Source organism: Pristiophorus japonicus, chromosome 2 (genome assembly GCF_044704955.1).
Source record: "Pristiophorus japonicus isolate sPriJap1 chromosome 2, sPriJap1.hap1, whole genome shotgun sequence".
In the NCBI taxonomy this organism is placed as follows: Eukaryota; Metazoa; Chordata; class Chondrichthyes; family Pristiophoridae; genus Pristiophorus; species Pristiophorus japonicus.
The window spans coordinates 359,207,371-359,225,317 of NC_091978.1; the positions used below are offsets into that span (position 1 = coordinate 359,207,371).

The 17,947-nt window shown below is 41.2% G+C and overlaps 1 protein-coding gene across 2 annotated transcripts in view; it reads right to left on the bottom strand.

The window, feature by feature from the left end:
• The window catches only part of aimp1a (aminoacyl tRNA synthetase complex interacting multifunctional protein 1a), a 61,914-nt gene that overhangs the window by 14,105 nt on the left and 29,862 nt on the right, over positions 1-17,947 (bottom strand). For both annotated transcript variants that reach the window (XM_070872588.1, XM_070872587.1), the window contains exons 4-5: positions 13,752-13,916; positions 6,890-7,098 (exon numbers count right to left, since the gene is read on the bottom strand). In XM_070872588.1, coding sequence (XP_070728689.1) covers positions 6,890-7,098; positions 13,752-13,916 — 374 coding nt within the window. The remainder of the gene's footprint in view (positions 1-6,889; positions 7,099-13,751; positions 13,917-17,947) is intronic.

Consider the following 17,947-nt stretch of genomic DNA (forward strand, 5'->3'; position numbering starts at 1 on the left):
ATGTCGCAGTTCCTTCATCGTCGCGGAGTCAAAATCCCGAAACTCCCTCCCTAACAGCACTGTGGGAGTGCCTTCACCACAAGGACTGCATCAGTTCAAGAAGGCAGATCACCACCAAATTCTCAAGGACAATTAGAGATGGGCAATAAATGTTGACATTGCCAGCGCTGCCCACATCCCGGAACGAATAAAAGAAATACAGTAACAGGATGAAATACTTACAGCACCCATTCCTTCTTTTCTCAAGGCGGCAAATTTTAGCTTGGCGCAACTTTTTGAAAGAATTTGCGCACTTGTTGGGTCCACCTTTAACAAGCTTACCAAAAGATATCCTTTTATTAAACAGGTAACCAGAATACAAGATTTTGTTTGTTTGAGAAACTAACCAAACCTACATGGAACTCTCAATTTCCCTCGTGCTTCATGACAGAAAAATGCTTGTGTTCATAATCTTGCAAGTTGCATAAAACTTAGCCAACACTATTTTATGAAGTGACCTATAGAACTCACAAACAGTGCAACCTTTCAATTAAAATGTTGCACTGTATTATTGTCGGACTCTTCAAAACAGGACACTTATAGCAAATACTGAAAAAGTTAAAGTACTTTCTGATAGTGTAGTATTCCTCAAATAAAAATCTCTTGCATGTCCCATGGGATTTAGCTCTCAAGCTAGCATTCTAAAATAAGACAAACTGCCTATCCTTCTAATGCATTTGTGCCGGAACATGTCTAGACTGTTATCATGCCAAATGTGACTTCTTCAATATACATAAAACCAGTTCAGCATCACAACTATTCAGTAAATGAGATCTTTAAGGGATCATGGGCTAGAACCTGCACTTTTTTGCCTGCTTAACGGCCACTTTACCGCTGAAATGATGTATAACGCCCATATATCGCCCATTTTGGCACAAAATGGAAACTGGCAAGCATTTTTCAGAAAATTATCGCTGAGCATTACTGTCCCCGTGTGCTTAACGCCGAGAAAAAATATTACCGCCCGCCCACTTTTTTGGGGCAGAATCAGCAGAATGGGCGACTTCAACGGCCAAAATATCGCCCAGCGTTACTTTCTGCACGGAATTAACACCGAGATTCAATATTAATGCCCGGCCACTGTTTTTTGTCGTAAAGTAGTATTATTTACCCAAACTAGCGGCCATGGAGATCGCCCATTGTCAATTTCACAACCTTGGATACATATCGCCCACAATATCGTTCGCTCAAAAAAACACCCACAAAAACCACTTGGTGACCAAATACATCGCCGAAGGAACGCTCCACTGCATTATGTGACAGACTGACGAGGAGGACAAGACATTACACCCCCCACAAGTACAAAGAGAAGCAGTCTTACCTCGACTTGCCCAACACCACCTGCCTTTGGAGACTGCGCATCCACAAAGAAGTTATCACTGAGGTATGCCAGCTGATAAGGGCAGATCTGCAGCCTGCCAGCACCATCAGAACTGCACTGTCTGTCATTCTACACACCTGGTTCTTTTCTGGCCACAGCTGGCGGCATTTGCGGACTTTCTCAGCACGCCACACATCGCTGCATTAGACAGGTCACTGAAGCCCTGTACGCACACAGGAGGGACTTGATCAGCTTCCCTATGACCAGGGAGGCACAGAGTGAGGGGGCTCTAGGATTCTCCAGAATTGCAAACTTCCCCAAGGTGCAGGGAGCAATAGACTGTTCGCACATCGCGATGCAGGCACCTTTTCAGGATGCTGAAGTTTTCAGGAACTGCAAGGGATTCCACTCCCTGAATGTCCAGCTGGTTGTCAACCACCAGCAAATTATGCTAGCAGCGAATGCTCAATTTACGGGCAGCATCCATGATGCTCACATCCTGCGTGAGAGCACTGTAACAATGAGCAATAAGGTCAATGCTGGATGCATGGGGACAAAGGATATGGTCTCGCCACCCGTGTTATACCCACACTGAAGCCGAGAGGCGACACGAGAGCCACAGAACAACTCGCAATGTCGTGGAGAAAACCATTGGAATGCTGAAGCAGCGCTTTAGATGCCTGGATCACTCAGGAGGCGAGCTCCAATACCACCCTGAGCAGATAGCTCAATTCGTGGTGTGCTCCATGCTACACAACTTGGCTATCAGGAGGGGACAAGAATTGCCTGATGAGTCTGATAGTCCACCTCATCAGAGAGAGGAAGAGGAGAACGAAGAGGTGGACGCTGACATCGGGCCAATCAGGCTGATGCTGAAGCCATGCCCTACCCCCCACTGTAGACCGCATGAAAGGACCCATGGTGGCATGATAGCTGCAAGAGCCTTACGTAAGGAGCTCATCAATGATCGCTTTGCCTGAAAGAACATTGGTGTTATTTACAAGGCTGACACATTGCTGGGTATGCAGCTCATATCAATGGTGGGCATCACTTTGGTGATAGTTGAAGTTTAAGTTGATTGAAGTCAAGTGTGATTATATTCTTTGATGTTAAAGAATCACCAGCATGTAATGGTGCAGCTATCTGAGTCAATGTGCTTCAAGGTTTTGTTAAATAAAAAACATTTAAACCGAACATTAGTCTGAAATCATCAGTATTTCTGTGCAAACTAACCCTTCCCCCCACCCCCCTGACCGACGAGGTCCTCAGGCGATGCTTCATGGGGGGGGGGGGGGTGACGGCCGAAGCGCTGCTTGGACGGAACGGGAGAGGATGGTCCCGAGGTGACTGCTGGCTCTCATGTGTGGTTGGCAATGGGGGTGCATCACTTTGGGGTGCAGTGCGGCGCTCTGGGACCACTGGGAGCCCTCTGCCACCAGTGTTCCTGGCTACCAGCTCCAGGGCCTCCTCCATGTTATATCTTATTTGTTGGACAAAAACTCGGTGCCAACTATGTTCTTGATGCTCAATCGGCTTTTTGCTGCTGGTGAATCTGTGTCGTTCCTTCCACAACAGCCAAACAAGCACACACCACAGCCACACACGCTTTCAGTGCCTCTGAGCTCCCTCTCTCTCTCTCTCCTCTTCTGCGCATGTCATGATGATCCTTGATCTCCTGAATCGCGGGAATCGAGCGTTGCCATGCCGTTGCTAAGGACGGCCACACTTTACGGCAGAAGGACAGAAATTTTTTTAATGCTACCGCCATTTGATATTGCTCGTGGCAACGCCCATTTTCAAAAATGTAAATTAGATGTTTTGAGAATGGGCGAGAAGCCGTCCACGCCGGAAATAATGCCCATTTTTGGGCAATAAGCACAAAAGTGGAGGTTCTAGCCCTATGGCACTTAGTCAATAACTGCACACATTTTAGGGTGCCTCTACATACCATCAAATATACAATGTTATTTTGGTACCTAGCCATACAATTGTGAAATTGATCGGGAGGCTAGTAACTCAAACAATTTTTTAAACTGCATATCTTATTTTTACATGAATTGTGAATAATGAGACATTATCCTTCAATCTATCTTATTTTAATACTATAGCTTTCGTCTTAAAACTGTCTTTATGCAACAATCTGGAGATTGAGTAGACTAGGCCTAGATCTTCTCGAGTTTAGAAGAATAGGAGGTGATCTCATTGAAACATACAAAATTCTTACAGGGCTTGACAGGGTAGATGCAGGGAGGATGTTTCCCCTGGCTCGAGAGTCTAGAACCAGGGGTCACAGTCTCAGAATAAAGGTACGGCCATTTAGGACTGAGACGAGGAGAAACGTCTTCATTCAGAGGATGGTGAATCTTTGGAATTCTCTACCCCAGAGGGTTGTGGAGGCTCAGCCTTTGAGTATATTCAAATCAGAGATCGATAGATTTTTGAATATTGAGGGAATCAAGGGATATGGGGACACTGCAGGAAAGTGGAATTGAGGTAAAAGATCAGCCATAATATTGAATGGTAGAGAAGGCTTGAGGGGACGAATGGCCTACTTCTGCTCCTAATTCTTATGTTCTAAATCATATTTGAACGCGAAAGTTAGGGTTCCTTCAATTTTTCAACTACAGATGCTTGGGGATCATAATGGCACAGTGACTAGATTCAACCACCAACATGGTTGTATCTAACACCCATTATTTGGTGAAGTTAAAAGTAGTTTGGAAAAAAAAGGACAACAAGTGGGACAGAGCATGATACATATTTACATTGTGTAATGAGCACTGACCCCGTCACACTTAGCATAGGGGGGACATTAATTTAAGAATTTGAGTGATCTCCAGGGAAGTAGCATGCTGTTACAGGATTTAACGGTCTGCAGCTTAAAGAGCCAGCTGTTACCTCAGTAGTTTTCGCCGCATCAATATTTTATTCCAATAATGTCGGAGGTCTGCTTTAAGAATTCTTCTGTGGAAGTGCTGCTGCAGATTAGGTAGTGGAGGGAGGTTCACTTTCAAATGGAGAGGTGTGTTGGGTAGGGTATCAAAAAAATCTGTTTAAGCTCAGTGGAAGGAGGTAGTTCGAACAGTCAGCATCAATTCCAACATCCTGTGCAGTCCCCTACCCGACTTTTAATGCATGTTGTAGGAACAAAAAGGTCATTCTTTTTCAAGGTACAGGCAGTCCAAAATAGTCAAGAGCACGCTGCAAAACGAGGTGCCCCGAAAAACCTCCTTTGAGGAGGGAGCATTACAGATCCTTGGGGAATGGTCATAGAGGTGTTAGAACTGGGGAAGTAGGAGAGCATGTACCAGTTGAGGGTCCACCACATTGTTCTTTTCCTATTATACGCTGCGTTAATTATCAGTGAACCACAACATGAAACCCTCATGTCACTCCCACTGTTACTCACACAAGGTCTAAACCATTCTAACCTCTTTTCCTAAATGTTCTATATCAAGAAGAAAAAGGGCTTCCTCGATGTTAGCACTTTGCTGCATAAACCATCACACACTTTACCCCTCCGAAGCACTCAGCCATGCCAGGGCAATTAAAAGATTGAGAAAAAGCCACGAAGAGCATATGTAGGCAGGACCAGCGGATGGTGGCACGTAGGAGAGGACGTTCCTGTTGAGGACTAGCAGGATGCATTGCTGGTCAACAGATGAGCATGGATATATGGAGCTCATAGATCCTGTGTTTAAAAGAATGATCCTGGAAGATCAAGATTTGGGGTGCAGAGAATAGGAGCCAAATCAGACAGTTACGGATCGGCAACTCCAGGAGCATTTGAAGCGAATGCCCCCATGACAGATGCTCAGGCAGCTGCCACATAGACGTGGGGTATATTAGAGAGGGCTGTCTCTTCTCACTTTGACAGGCTTGGCAATTGGTTAGATACTCATAGGTAGCGCTTCACTGATCTCAGTGGCACCATTATATCTGCGTTCCTGCAAATCAATGGAATTCCGAGCCAATGCGCAGTACTAGTGCATGGCAGGAATGTGCATAGATAACCATGGTCTCTCTGGATAGCAGCACATGCATGCCCTCCCACCAGTTCCCCCAATGCCTTGATCTCTCAGGAACCACCCAGAAATTTTCCTTTCAGTGTTAGTAGCATAGTGCCTATGGTAGCGGTATGCTGCAGATTGGGTTGCAGCATAACTCAGTGACAGCTTCCTTTGTAAAGCAAGGCTTACAAGCACTATTCTTGTGACAGATGAAGATAGGATTGCCACTGCCTGTACTGGTGGGTGATGTTATCTGGCTGTCCCTTTTTAAATTTTGTCGGCCTGAAGGTTTGGAAAGGGCTAGTCTTAGCACTATTGTCTCTTGGTATATAAATCCGAAATCAGAACACCAAGATCAAAAGTAAAGACGCACAAGGAATTCCTGATGGGAAGTCCATTGCGTTTGTCTGAAACAGAAAGAGCAGGTATGGGGAAGGAGAGAGTGAGGAAAATGGCAGCAAGTGTCAGAAATGCAAATGTGAAAGCAACAAATATAATTATTTTTTTCAAATCACCATAATCGAGTCAGTCAAAGTAGGGACTCTGCAGAGCTTACAATCTAGCTACTGGCCTTTTTAAATCGTCTTCTGTCTTTTCTCAGGTGTTTTGTGGGCCACAAAGACACATTAAAAGATTAAGTCCATGTTCCCATTAATTTACAAATATTTGATTTTACTAATGCTGACAAACCAGCAAGTATGAAATCGAAGCACAATTAGGAATGTAGGTTGCTGTGACCGGCATTGACTTCCGGTTAAGCAAAGCCTCGATTTCAAAATTCTCATCCTTGTTTCCCCCCCCTGCCCCCGTGAGATGTCTGCGCTTCTCCAATTCTGCCCTCTTGAACATTCCTGATCATAAATCGCTCAACCATTGGTGGCCATGTCTTCTGTTGCCTAGGCTCCAAGCTCTGGAATTCTCTGCCTAAACCTCTCTATCCTCCTTCAAGACGCTCTTTAAAACCTACCTCTTTGACCAAGCTTTTGGTCACCTGCCCTGATTTCTCCTGGTGTGGCTCGGTGTCAATTTTAGAAAATCTAATACCACCTTGGGACGTTTCACTACATTAAAGGCACTATATAAATACAAGCTGTTGTTGTTGTTGACTCAAATGAGAAGGAAAAGGCTGAAAGAATAGGAAGGCGCTTTCACTGGCCCATGGAAATGAGGATGGAAAACCAAGGAAGGGCTTAAGCAGAATGGAATTCTCACCCATTTTCTTCTTCTGCCACCCAATTTACACTGGTCCAAAGGGAAGTTGGAGCCAAAAACCGCAGGCTTGTATTCATTTATTCTCATTGGTTCAATTATCTAGCCCTTCTTCAGTCTTGCAAAATAATAAAGGATGGGCATTCTTTATTTATTTAAATATAATCTACAAACAGAGCACTCTATATCCTGCTAAAAAATAATGATTGATGCTTAATTACTGTAGAAATAGCACAGCTATAGCAATGTGTGCGACATTAGCTTCATATAATTTTCTTCTGGCACTGGAGTGCTTTTAACCAGGCATTACCTCCTCTATGGGCACGTGTTTCACCAGTCCACTGACAACAGTTCTTGGGTTTGCTTCTCCAACATCAACCTCTTCCACATAGAGCGTGTCAGCATCTGGGTGCTTTTTAGCAGTGATGATACGCCCAATACGTAGGTCTAAACGAGAAATGTCAATTGGTTTGGAATCATCACCACCTCCCGCTGCCTGTTTCCTCTCTTTCTTTTCTCCTTCAAATACAAAAGGAATCAATATTGAACATTTCAAAATGTACAATTATAGGTAGCATCCCAGTAAAAGAAGTGCATCTGCTTGTGTTCAAAACAGCTGCAAGCACCTTATTGAACACTGATACTGTAATATCTTTTGAGAACTACCTTATGTTGTGAATCAGTAAAAGATGACAACTATATTCTGTACTAAAATTTATTTTGTTTTAAAGTTTGGACTGCGATTCCGGAGGATTAAACACATTTTTGTCAGCTGAACTGAATGGATCACCAAGTACCTTACTGTGACAATATGTCAACTCCATCCAGTGCTCTACATACTGCATGGAATCACTCCAGACACCCCCACCGCCACTCCCCCAACCCCCCGCACCATTTATCCAAATGTCTTGTCTGAAGTACTTGATGAATATTAGGACAACATTTTGAAAAGCACACAATTTGCATTTTGGGGAAAATTGCACAGTGACAATTGTGCAACATACTGAATTCACAAGTATTCGTCATTCTAAGAGAATGGTTAGTAAGTTACAAGAGTTTCAACAAAACATTTCCAATTTTTAAATGTAAACATTTGAGCTTGTTTTAAATGCAAGCCTGACAACCATTGAGAAGACAGGTAAATTAATAAATCATCAGGCAATGAATGTTTTTATTTGAAAGATGAGAAAATAAAAGCTAAAACTTTTCACCACAATGCAATTTGAAATAGAATGAAACCACAAGAACTCTGTGGGGACCATTTCAAAGTTAAATGTCTTCCGAAAATATGCCCCATGGCGTCAGTTGAGGGCAAACCTTTCTGATACAGACCACCAACTATTAGGAAGCAGATCGAGACCACCCAAATAATTTCCATTCATGCCCTTAACAGATCTGAGAATTAACATGTTACAGATTATTACTTTGAGAAGTGAGTTTAACAAAAAAGCCACCATAGTTCATGTGTTTCAACATAAATTATTTTCAACATAAACACTCTGCAGATAATTCTAAAATTGTCAAGAAAAAATATTTTTTATATAAAATCACACAACCAACTATTGAAAAGATGATATAGTTCTATTTTCAAATAGGAATATTCAGAGTAAAAAGGAACAGAAAGCCAATGATAGAATTGCTCGATTGTGCCTTTTAATAAAGTGAAATAAGTTGGACTCTGCGTCACATTTTTTGGGGAAACATAAGGTGAGCCAAAGGATGGTGGGAGGGTGAGGGAGACTACTTCAATGTTAAGTATCTCCCCTATGGACTTTCAGAAGGCTTTCAACAAGGTCCCACACAAGAGATTAATGTGCAAAGTTAAAGCACATGGGATTGGGGGTAGTGTGCTGATATGGATTGAGAAGTGGTTGGCAGACAGGGAGCAAAGAGTAGAAGTAAATGGGTACTTTTCAGAATGGCAGCCAGTGACTAGTGGGGTACCGCAAGATTCTGTGCTGGGGCCCCAGCTGTTTACATTGTACATTAATGATTTAGACGAGGGGATTAAATGTAGTATCTCCAAATTTGCGGATGACACTAAGTTGGGTAGCAATGTGAGCTGCTAGGAGGATGCTATGAGGCTGCAGTGACTTGGATAGGTTAGGTGAGTGGGCAAATGCATGGCAGATGAAGTATAATGTGGATAATTGAGAGGTGATCCACTTTGGTGGTAAAAACAGAGAGACAGACTATTATCTGAATGGTGACAGATTAGGAAAAGGGGAGGTGCAACGAGACCTGGGTGTCATGGTACATCAGTCATTGAAGATTGGCATGCAGGTACAGCAGGCGGTTAAGAAAGCAAATGGCATGTTGGCCTTCATAGCGAGGGGATTTGAGTACAGGGGCAGGGAGGTGTTACTACAGTTGTACAGGGCCTTGGTGAGGCCACACCTGGAGTATTGTGTACAGTTTTGGTCTCCTAACTTGAGGAAAGACATTCTTGCTATTGAGGGAGTGCAGCAAAGGTTCACCAGACTGATTCCCGGGATGGCAGGACTGACATATCAAGAAAGACTGGATCAACTGGGCTTGTATTCACTGGAGTTCAGAAGAATGAGAGGGGATCTCATAGAAACGTTTAAAATTATGACGGGTTTAGACAGGTTGGATGCAGGAAGAATGTTCCCAATGTTGGGGAAGTCCAGAACCAGGGGTCACAGTCTAAGGATAAGGGGTAAGCCATTTAGGACCGAGATGAGGAGAAACTTCTTCAAAGAGTGGTGAACCTGTGGAATTCTCTACCACAGAAAGTTGTTGAGGCCAATTCGCTAAATATATTCAAAAAGGAGTTAGATGAAGTCCTTACTACTAGGGGGAATCAAGGGGTATGGCGAGAAAGCAGGAATGGGGTACTGAAGTTGCATGTTCAGCCATGAACTCATTGAATGGTGGTGCAGGCTCGAAGGGCCGAATGGCCTACTCCTGCACCTATTTTCTATGTTTCTATAAAGTTACAAAAACATTGCCATGGGAACCATTTCAATCCTTCACTTTTTAAATTCCAAAGTTCAGTTATGAATTATGGAATATTTTCCCATTCGGTAATTGGAACTGGAACTTCACAAGGGGCCAAAATTCTCCACAAAATGTCCGTTTCCTGGCTGTTAGCCAGCAGATGTAAAAGAGGTGATTGAGATGCAAGTGTACAGGTATCTCCCCACCACCCTCCACTTTGTTATATGTAGAAATATGGCCTATTTCGGTAGAATGTACACCCACTTTAACTAAATTACCCATTTTGTTTCCTGCTTGAAAAGCTCCTGATTACTCACCATGTAATTCACATCATTAGGTGAGGATTTTTCTTCCCAAAATCCAGCAAACTCAAACATCCCAGTGATGCAAAATTACCAATAACTCACAGGTAAGTTCTGAATGGTGGCGTGTTATGATGCTGCCCTGAACAGTTTCATTGCTGCATGCTTGTGGGAGGGTAGACTTAATGTGCACTGAGTCAGGTCCTCTGGAATTAGTCATCACTTGTGTAGTCTTCTGGACTGTAGTACAGAATGGCTGAAATTCAGGGCATGACCAGAACCTGAGTAGTTTGTGTGTCCCTCCAAAAGTTGTCAGGTATGGAGAGATGAAATTTTTGGGCCATGTTTGGGTGTGCTGTGTGAAATATATGGCCTTGAGTAGGTCTTCATGCATCTTGCTGAAGGTGGCGATGAGAATTGCTGTTCCTATTTCCTTACCAGATAGACTTGGTCTCACTCCAAGACTTCAGGTTTCTGTCCTAACTTTGATCATAGAGCTGAGCAACATGGAGATATGTTTACAGAGGAGTGGAGGAAGAGTTCTAAAGAGGTTGGCGTATGCAGAGTTCTGGGCTGCAAATGTCTAAAAGGGTGTGAACGTGCCTGTAAGGGAGGGAGGGGTTGCAGCACTTGGGATAGGTTGCAAATGCCGCAGTTTCAGCTCTAATCCCTCCCTCCTGGCCTACCAGCTGTCACAGGCCTAAATATTATTATAAAAATACAGCATAAAATTAAATGAATGAATCATTTAATGCTTGGATTCATTTCCCACATTTTTAGAGGAACCTCTATTACGTGGCTTAGATGAAGAGCACTGATTATATGTGCCATCATCTGTTACTTTACATTGTTTAAATGCTATATTTTGATTATTAAAAACAAAAATTCTACTCAGCTGAACAGTTAACATTCAATTTTTTTGTTCAGTTACAATAATAGTGAAACAATTATTATTCCTTTTAAAAGATAAAATCTTGTAGCTTCCATTGAGAAGAAAATTTATATGGTGCTTTATTATATCATCCAGGATTGAGTGCTCAAGACGGTATTCCCCCTGCACTTTCCTTCATGGGTTCAAGCCCCACTGCTGGGACTTAAGCACGTAATCTAGGCTGACACTTCAATGCAATACAACACTTATGTGTTTTCGGAGGGGTTGTCTTCTGGGGAGAGAAGTGAAACCAAGTCACCCCTCTGCTTGTTCAGGCAAACGTAAAAGATCTTGTGGCACCATTCAGGGATTAGCAGGGGAGATCTCCCAGTGTCCTGGTCAACATTTGTCTCAAACAATATACTCAAAAGCAGATGAACTGGTCACTTACCTCATGTGTTATTTGTGGAACCTTGTGCACAAATTGACTGTCGCAATCGCCTTCTTAGAAAAGGTGACTACACTGGAAAATAATTCATTGGCTGTGGAACACTTTGGAACAAAATCCTTCAGTTTAGAACTATACTTTCCGAGTGATCTCCTCTGGGAATATACCCACAGTATTATTTGTAACATCTTATAATGAAAGAGTAATTGAAAATAATAAAAGCGAAATACTGCAGATGCTGGAAATCTGAAATAAAAACGGAAAATGCTGGAAACACTCAATAGGTCAGGCAACAGAGTTAACTTTTCAGGTCGATGGCTTTTATCGATCTGAAATGTTAACTCTGTTTCTCGCTCCACAGATGCTGTCTGATCTGCTGAATGTTTCCCAGCATTTTGTTTTTACAGTAAATAACTGAGTATTTTTGCAGAGCAGTGGTACAGTGTTTTGCAACTATCTAAAAAGAGTTGAGTGACAAAATGCCCAGGCATAGGTCTCCTTGTTTAGCCTCTTGTCCAGACAATTACATTGCAAGTGGTTACACATTTTTTCTCTTCAAAAATGCTATTTTTAATGAGTAAAAATAAATCCTCATGTCCCAAATTTACTGACTTAAGTCTATGGCTGACTATAGGCTTAAAACTTCGACGTGTTCATATAAAAATCAATTATTCCAAGTGTACATATATCTTTTATTATTTATTAAGCTTTTGCAGACACTTAGCTTGAAATGTGGGTTTGTTAAGGAGTGTTTTTCATTCATTACTCTTCCATATTAAAAAAATGCAAATTTCATTAGGATGACTTTCAAAAACCTTAACGTACAAGCCACTCACTTTGTTGTGCTAACCATATGGAGTTGTTTATTGAACAGGTTGTAAATTAAGTGCTCACTAATATAGCTAAATAAACTATTCAGTGGATTAGTGTGGCACCCCCTGCATTAGAGTACCATGCAATTTGGTATCCATTTCAGCAAACTATGTCAAGATACAACATAATTTGCTGCACAACAAATGTGTTTCCCATTCAGTCAATACCCTCTTTAATTCAAATTATGAGCGATCTGGAACATCTGTATTTGACTGCAGAAACAAGCAAGAATTCCCCAATATCCTGTCAAAATGCCAGAATTCTGGATCCACATCAGATAGCTGTCTCCACATGAAAATCCTGTTTCCATTCTATTAACAACAGCTTTCGGCTCACTGTTTTGGTGCCAGCTAAGACCTTTCATTCCAATGGCTGGGATGCGGGCGGGGGGGCCGGGGAAAGAGAACCAAACGGCGGGATATTAAAATGTGCTCCCATTAGAAACAAGTATCACTACAAATGGGAAATGCTTATGAGCATTTGTTATATTTTTAAGCATCTTTGATAGATAATTTTCATACGTGCAAAAATGCTCCATAGTACAATTACTGGTCTTACAATATGTAACATCTTGGATTAGCACCTTTATAGGAAACAAAAATTGTGCAGCTAGCAGTTCAGTTTTCTTCAATTTTGGCGTGAACCCAATGTGAACAAAGAAAACTGATCACAATTAGCATCTTTGGTAAATCGTTATGTGCGTTCCTTTACAAAGGCTGCTCCAAATCCTCCCCATTCAAATAAAAATCTGATGTGCAGGAAAAGTCGCAAAACGACAGAATTACCCAATACTTGTTTCAGTGCCCAGTTTTCTCTTCCCAATATTACGCTTCTGGTACCTCTTCACTGTGCTTTCAAAACACTCTCTTCAGTGCCAGTGCAATTCAGTTTGAACCAAAGGGTGTATTTACAATACACTGGCATGTCTGTGTGAAGCGGTTTTACAGAGCCAGATTTGGCTCAGATATCTAATTTACAATCCACAAGTTTAGCGTTGGTTCAAAGCTGAAACTGCTTGCAATATTACACATCTTAACATTCTGAAGACCAATTGAATTTAAATTCCTCATTCATAAGGACCAGCTTGTACTAAGGTCTGACGACACCCAGCTTTACCTCTCCACTACCATTCACAACTAGCACTGTGCTGCCCAATCTTAACAAGATCAAACCTAGAGTCATCTATGAGTTCTACCAGAAACTCCACACCCTAACCTCCGATTCCATCCCCTTCTTCAGATGCTTGCTCATGTAAATTAAACTATTTAATCCTGAGCGGATAGGCTAAACCCCACCTGAGCCAAGGTTCCCCATGCCCCAATGAAAAGATTTTAAAATTATCACCCTCCCTTACAAATCCCTCCGTTGCCTTGTCCCATGGCGATCTCCTCCAGCCTCATGCCTCCACATGCACACTGCATACCTTGCCTGCTCCTTCCACTCCACTACTAGTGCTTGTTTGCTCACCCTCGACTACTCGTGTCTTCTGGAAAGCCTACCTTCCTCCTTATTTTCAAACAGCTCTTCCAAATTCTTCTCAATGACCACCTTTGCTTCCTCTCCTTTCCCCCTCTAACGTTCTTTGGGGTGTCCGGAGGATGTGGTAAAGTGCAAAAAATATACAAGTTATTTCTTTAATCTTTATGAATACTTAATATTGTGTTTTGTGTACACCTCAATACGGTATTATAGCCTATAGATTGTTCGGGATTAATACCTTTCTTGTCTGCCTTCTTCTCTGGTTTATCTTTCTTTTTCTTGTCTTCACTCACTTCTGGTGTTTTTCCATTAGTAGTTGGAGTAGCCAGTGCAGCTGGTAGAGACATACATGTTGCAGAATTGAACTGAACTGAAGCCTCTGTCGGAAGTGGAACTTGTTTAACTGGAATTTAAACATTTTCACATTAGAGGTAATATAGAAATCAATGTGAACTGCACAGATTTAGCTTCTTTCAATTCTAACTTTTCAGGGGTAGACAAGTGACTCTAGATAACTAAAGAATCTTGAAATAGTTATTCTAAATACTATGAGGCCCTCTTATTATAATTCAGTTTACCAGTAAACTCATGAGGTTAAACCATTTCAGTGATTCAGGAAGCATAGGAATTATACTTGAGGCAAGAAGTGATAGCAAGGCATTGAAATCAAGATTTTTATTTACTCACTGGAAGATATCAAGATATGGTGATTTAGTCATTGCAGAGATAGTTGCAGGTTGCATGCATTGAAGATTTGTCACCCATTTAAGAATGGAGAATGGGGTTTTCAAGAAAAGAGTGGATAGGGTTGGTTGATGAATGAAGTTGATAACTGATATGGAGAGACAAAGCACTGGAGATTTTCTAAGTTAACATTTTAAAGAAGAGCCATTCAATACAGCATTATTTTAGACAAAACTAGATACCTGTGAACATTACTTTGGAATGAGCCAAATAATAGTCGTTTGTTTGGGAGTGCCTGGTGCTAGATTGGTCAAAGGATTTGGAGATCTCCAAATTAATGACAGGTAAGTTACTAAAGAGTTCAAGAACAGAGCTCCAGAGGTGCCTAACACTGGCAACAAGATCACCATAGGAATGGCTAGTCTGAAGACCATACTGGTGATTACAAAATTGGCCAGAACTTTGAAGGTAATGGAGCTCACCGATGTTTGGGTTCCTACACAGACTTCAGCAATTCAAGAAGGTAGCCTACCACCACCCTCTCAAGGGAAACTAGGTATGGGCAATAAATGCTGAGCAGCGACGCCCATTTGCAAGGAACAAATAATTTTTTTTAAATTATACTTTTGAATTAAGAAAAGTTTGCATAACTTTTGAAAGTACCAATGTAAAGGCAATAAAGGAAACAGTGTGAAAGGATCACCTTTGTTTGAGATAAACAAAAACAGAATTTCCAAGGAATCATTGGATATATTCAAGAGGGAGTTAGATATGGCCCTTGTGGCTAAAGGGATCAAGGGGTATGGAGAGAAAGCAGGAACGGGGTACTGAAGGAATGATCAGCCATGATCTTATTGAATGGTGGTGCAGGCTTGAAGGGCCGGATGGCCTACTCCTGCACCTATTTTCTATGTTTCTATGACACAAAGATAAACTGGGAGTAATCGAGATTGAAGAAATGACAAAGGACAGGGGCAAGTTCAGAGGTACACATCTTTATGATGAGAGGATTCCATCAAATGCACAAGCAGACAATAGGGATCAAACCTGGCATCAGTCACAATGGTGAAAGAGAATGGAATATGGAGGGAGCTGTTTTACCAAGATCATTGAGGTTTGAGTCAAAGATGAAATGGGAATCTTTAGCAACTGTGCCAAGAGGACAGAACAGAAGGCAAAAGAGGATTCAAAGAAGTCATGAGGTTAATGACCAGAAGGAAGATGACAATTGACATTTTTCAATGTAGTTGCAATTAGCAGCTTTAATGAGTAGAAATACAGTTGGGGTTGGATTGCTTTGGACATTAAAATACAAGGATCCACACATCTTTTATGAAAGAAAACCAAATGAGGAGCATGATTAAATCAAGATGTAATACCAGATCTAAAGGGATGAGTGAGTTATGAAACATTCCTTGCCAGCTAAATAAAATAAATCAGTTACTTCACTAAGCCCCGGAGAATGGAAACAATATTTGTACAAGAGAAAGACAGCAAAGAATCCCCAATGACCATTGTCAGTTGGCTGGCTTCAAACAAGACAAAACTGGTTAACAGAGTTGGATTTATTACAAGATATCCCGAAGAGGTAGATACGAGTCAGAAGAAAGAAATGATGAGAAGCAGATGCATTGTACAAGTTAGAATAGACACGGGGAAAAGGTCTGGGAGATTAACTGAATTACCGGAAAGATCAGGCTATAGGAAGACTAATTAATAGGTTATTCAAGGTCAGCCAAGATTGCAGTTGACTCAGTATGGGTACCACCCTGATCAACTGAAAAATTGGCAAAAGAATTTTAATTGTCGCAACCTAGAAAATAGTACATTAGAAAAGTCAAAGATAATGTTGCTTTCCACTTCATTCACCATTACCCAAACAAGAATGTCAAGCCTTGGCTCTGCCTCTGAGTCACGTTGGGTTCAAGCCCCACTCCAGAGGTTTGAGGATATAATCTAGGCTGACACTTCAGTGCAGTACTGAGGGAGTGCGGTACTATTTGGAGGTGCAGTTTTGAGAGTGAGTCATTAAACTGAGCCCTCATTTGTCTGCTCAGGTAGACATAAAAGATCCTGTAGCACTATTCAGAGGAGCAGGGAAGTTCTCCCAGTGTTCTGACCAGCATTCATCTAACAACATTAAAACAAACTAACTGGTCTTTTACCTCATTGTGCCTGCTGGGACCTTGCTGTGCACCATTTGGTTTTCAAGTTTCCCCCACATAAAAAGTGACTACACTCAAAGTACTTAATTAAGTCCCTGAAGACATAAAAGGCACTATATAAATGCAAGTTATTTCTTTCAATTTTGGTCCCGGTAAAAGATGAAGGAAATTTATTACAATAAAATGTGATTGCATTTTTTCCTCCAACCTTTCGGAAACAAGCCCATCAAAAGCAATATTATAGCTTTCATTGTAACCTCATGAAATGCTATCTCCTTAGGGACATAGCAATCTATTTGCCATATTCCGCTTTGATGTAAAACAAATGCATTTTGACATTAGTATTTTGTAATTGTAGTCCAGGAGCTGCAATCAAGCAAGCGCCTGTACTTTGCCAATGATTATATTATGCAAGGGATGCTTGAGGGAAAAGTTACGTTTAAAATTTGAGTGCTTAATTAAATTAATACAAAAAGTTGATTAAAAAAAATAAAAATACCCATATCATTTAAGAAACAAAGTGAAATAGAGATGAGAAAGTTTTTTTTTTTGGGAAGGTTGCAGATTAAATTGTGTCTTCCATTATTTGCCAGTAGAAAATGTGCAACATCATTTAATTTATTAGCAAAAGAAAAAACAAAAATCCTTTCCCGTCTAAAGATACATTTAACACCCAACAATTTAAATTTGCCACTACTCGAGGGATGAAGGCCAGCCTGGATGATAAGTAAAGTTGTCTGCAGCAGAGTAAGTGCCAGCATAAAGAAACACTTAGGAGAAGTGCAAAAGCACTGAAACTAGCTAAGCAAGAATATATGCATTTAAAAACTACTACAGAAATGAAGAAAAACAACAAGAACATTTTTCAAGCATGTTAGGTGGGAAAAAATACAAGAGACCATGAGTACATTAGTAAAGATGAGATTAGTACTTTAGTTCCATGTTTACAAGAGGTGATAGTACAGTGACTGTGGAAAAATAGGTGTCCCAAGGTAGTCAGAATGAAGGGTGTAATACAATTAGCATTACTGTATTGATGGAGCTGGATGCTAGAATAAAATCAGAGTGAATAATCCAGCTGGGCCAGGTGAAATTTATCTTGGGATTCTTCGCAAACACAAGGATGCATTGGTGGAACCACTGGCAGAAATATTTGGGGATTCCTTAGATAATAGCCGACACCCAAGGACTGGAGATCAGCAAACATAATGCCCTCATTTTAAAAGGGATCTTGAGGACAGGAAATTATAGACCAATGTGTTTTGATTCAGAATAGGGAAAATTTCAGAATCAATTATTAAGGTCAAGCTGGTAGAAATTTAGTGATATATAACTTGCAAGAGTCAGCATAGATTTACAAAAGGAAGCCATGTCTGCAGAATTTTTTTTGATAAAGTAACTCAGGATGTGGACATTGTAGATGTTGTTTATTTGGATTTTAGTACAGCTTTAGACAAGGTGTTTCATGCAACACCGGTAAATAAATTTTTCAAGCAAATGCTGGGGTAGATCAAATCTGAAATGGGTGTTGGCAAAAGAGAGTCTGCTTAAATGTTATCAAGAATTTCTTCGGGTTTCCTGCTGA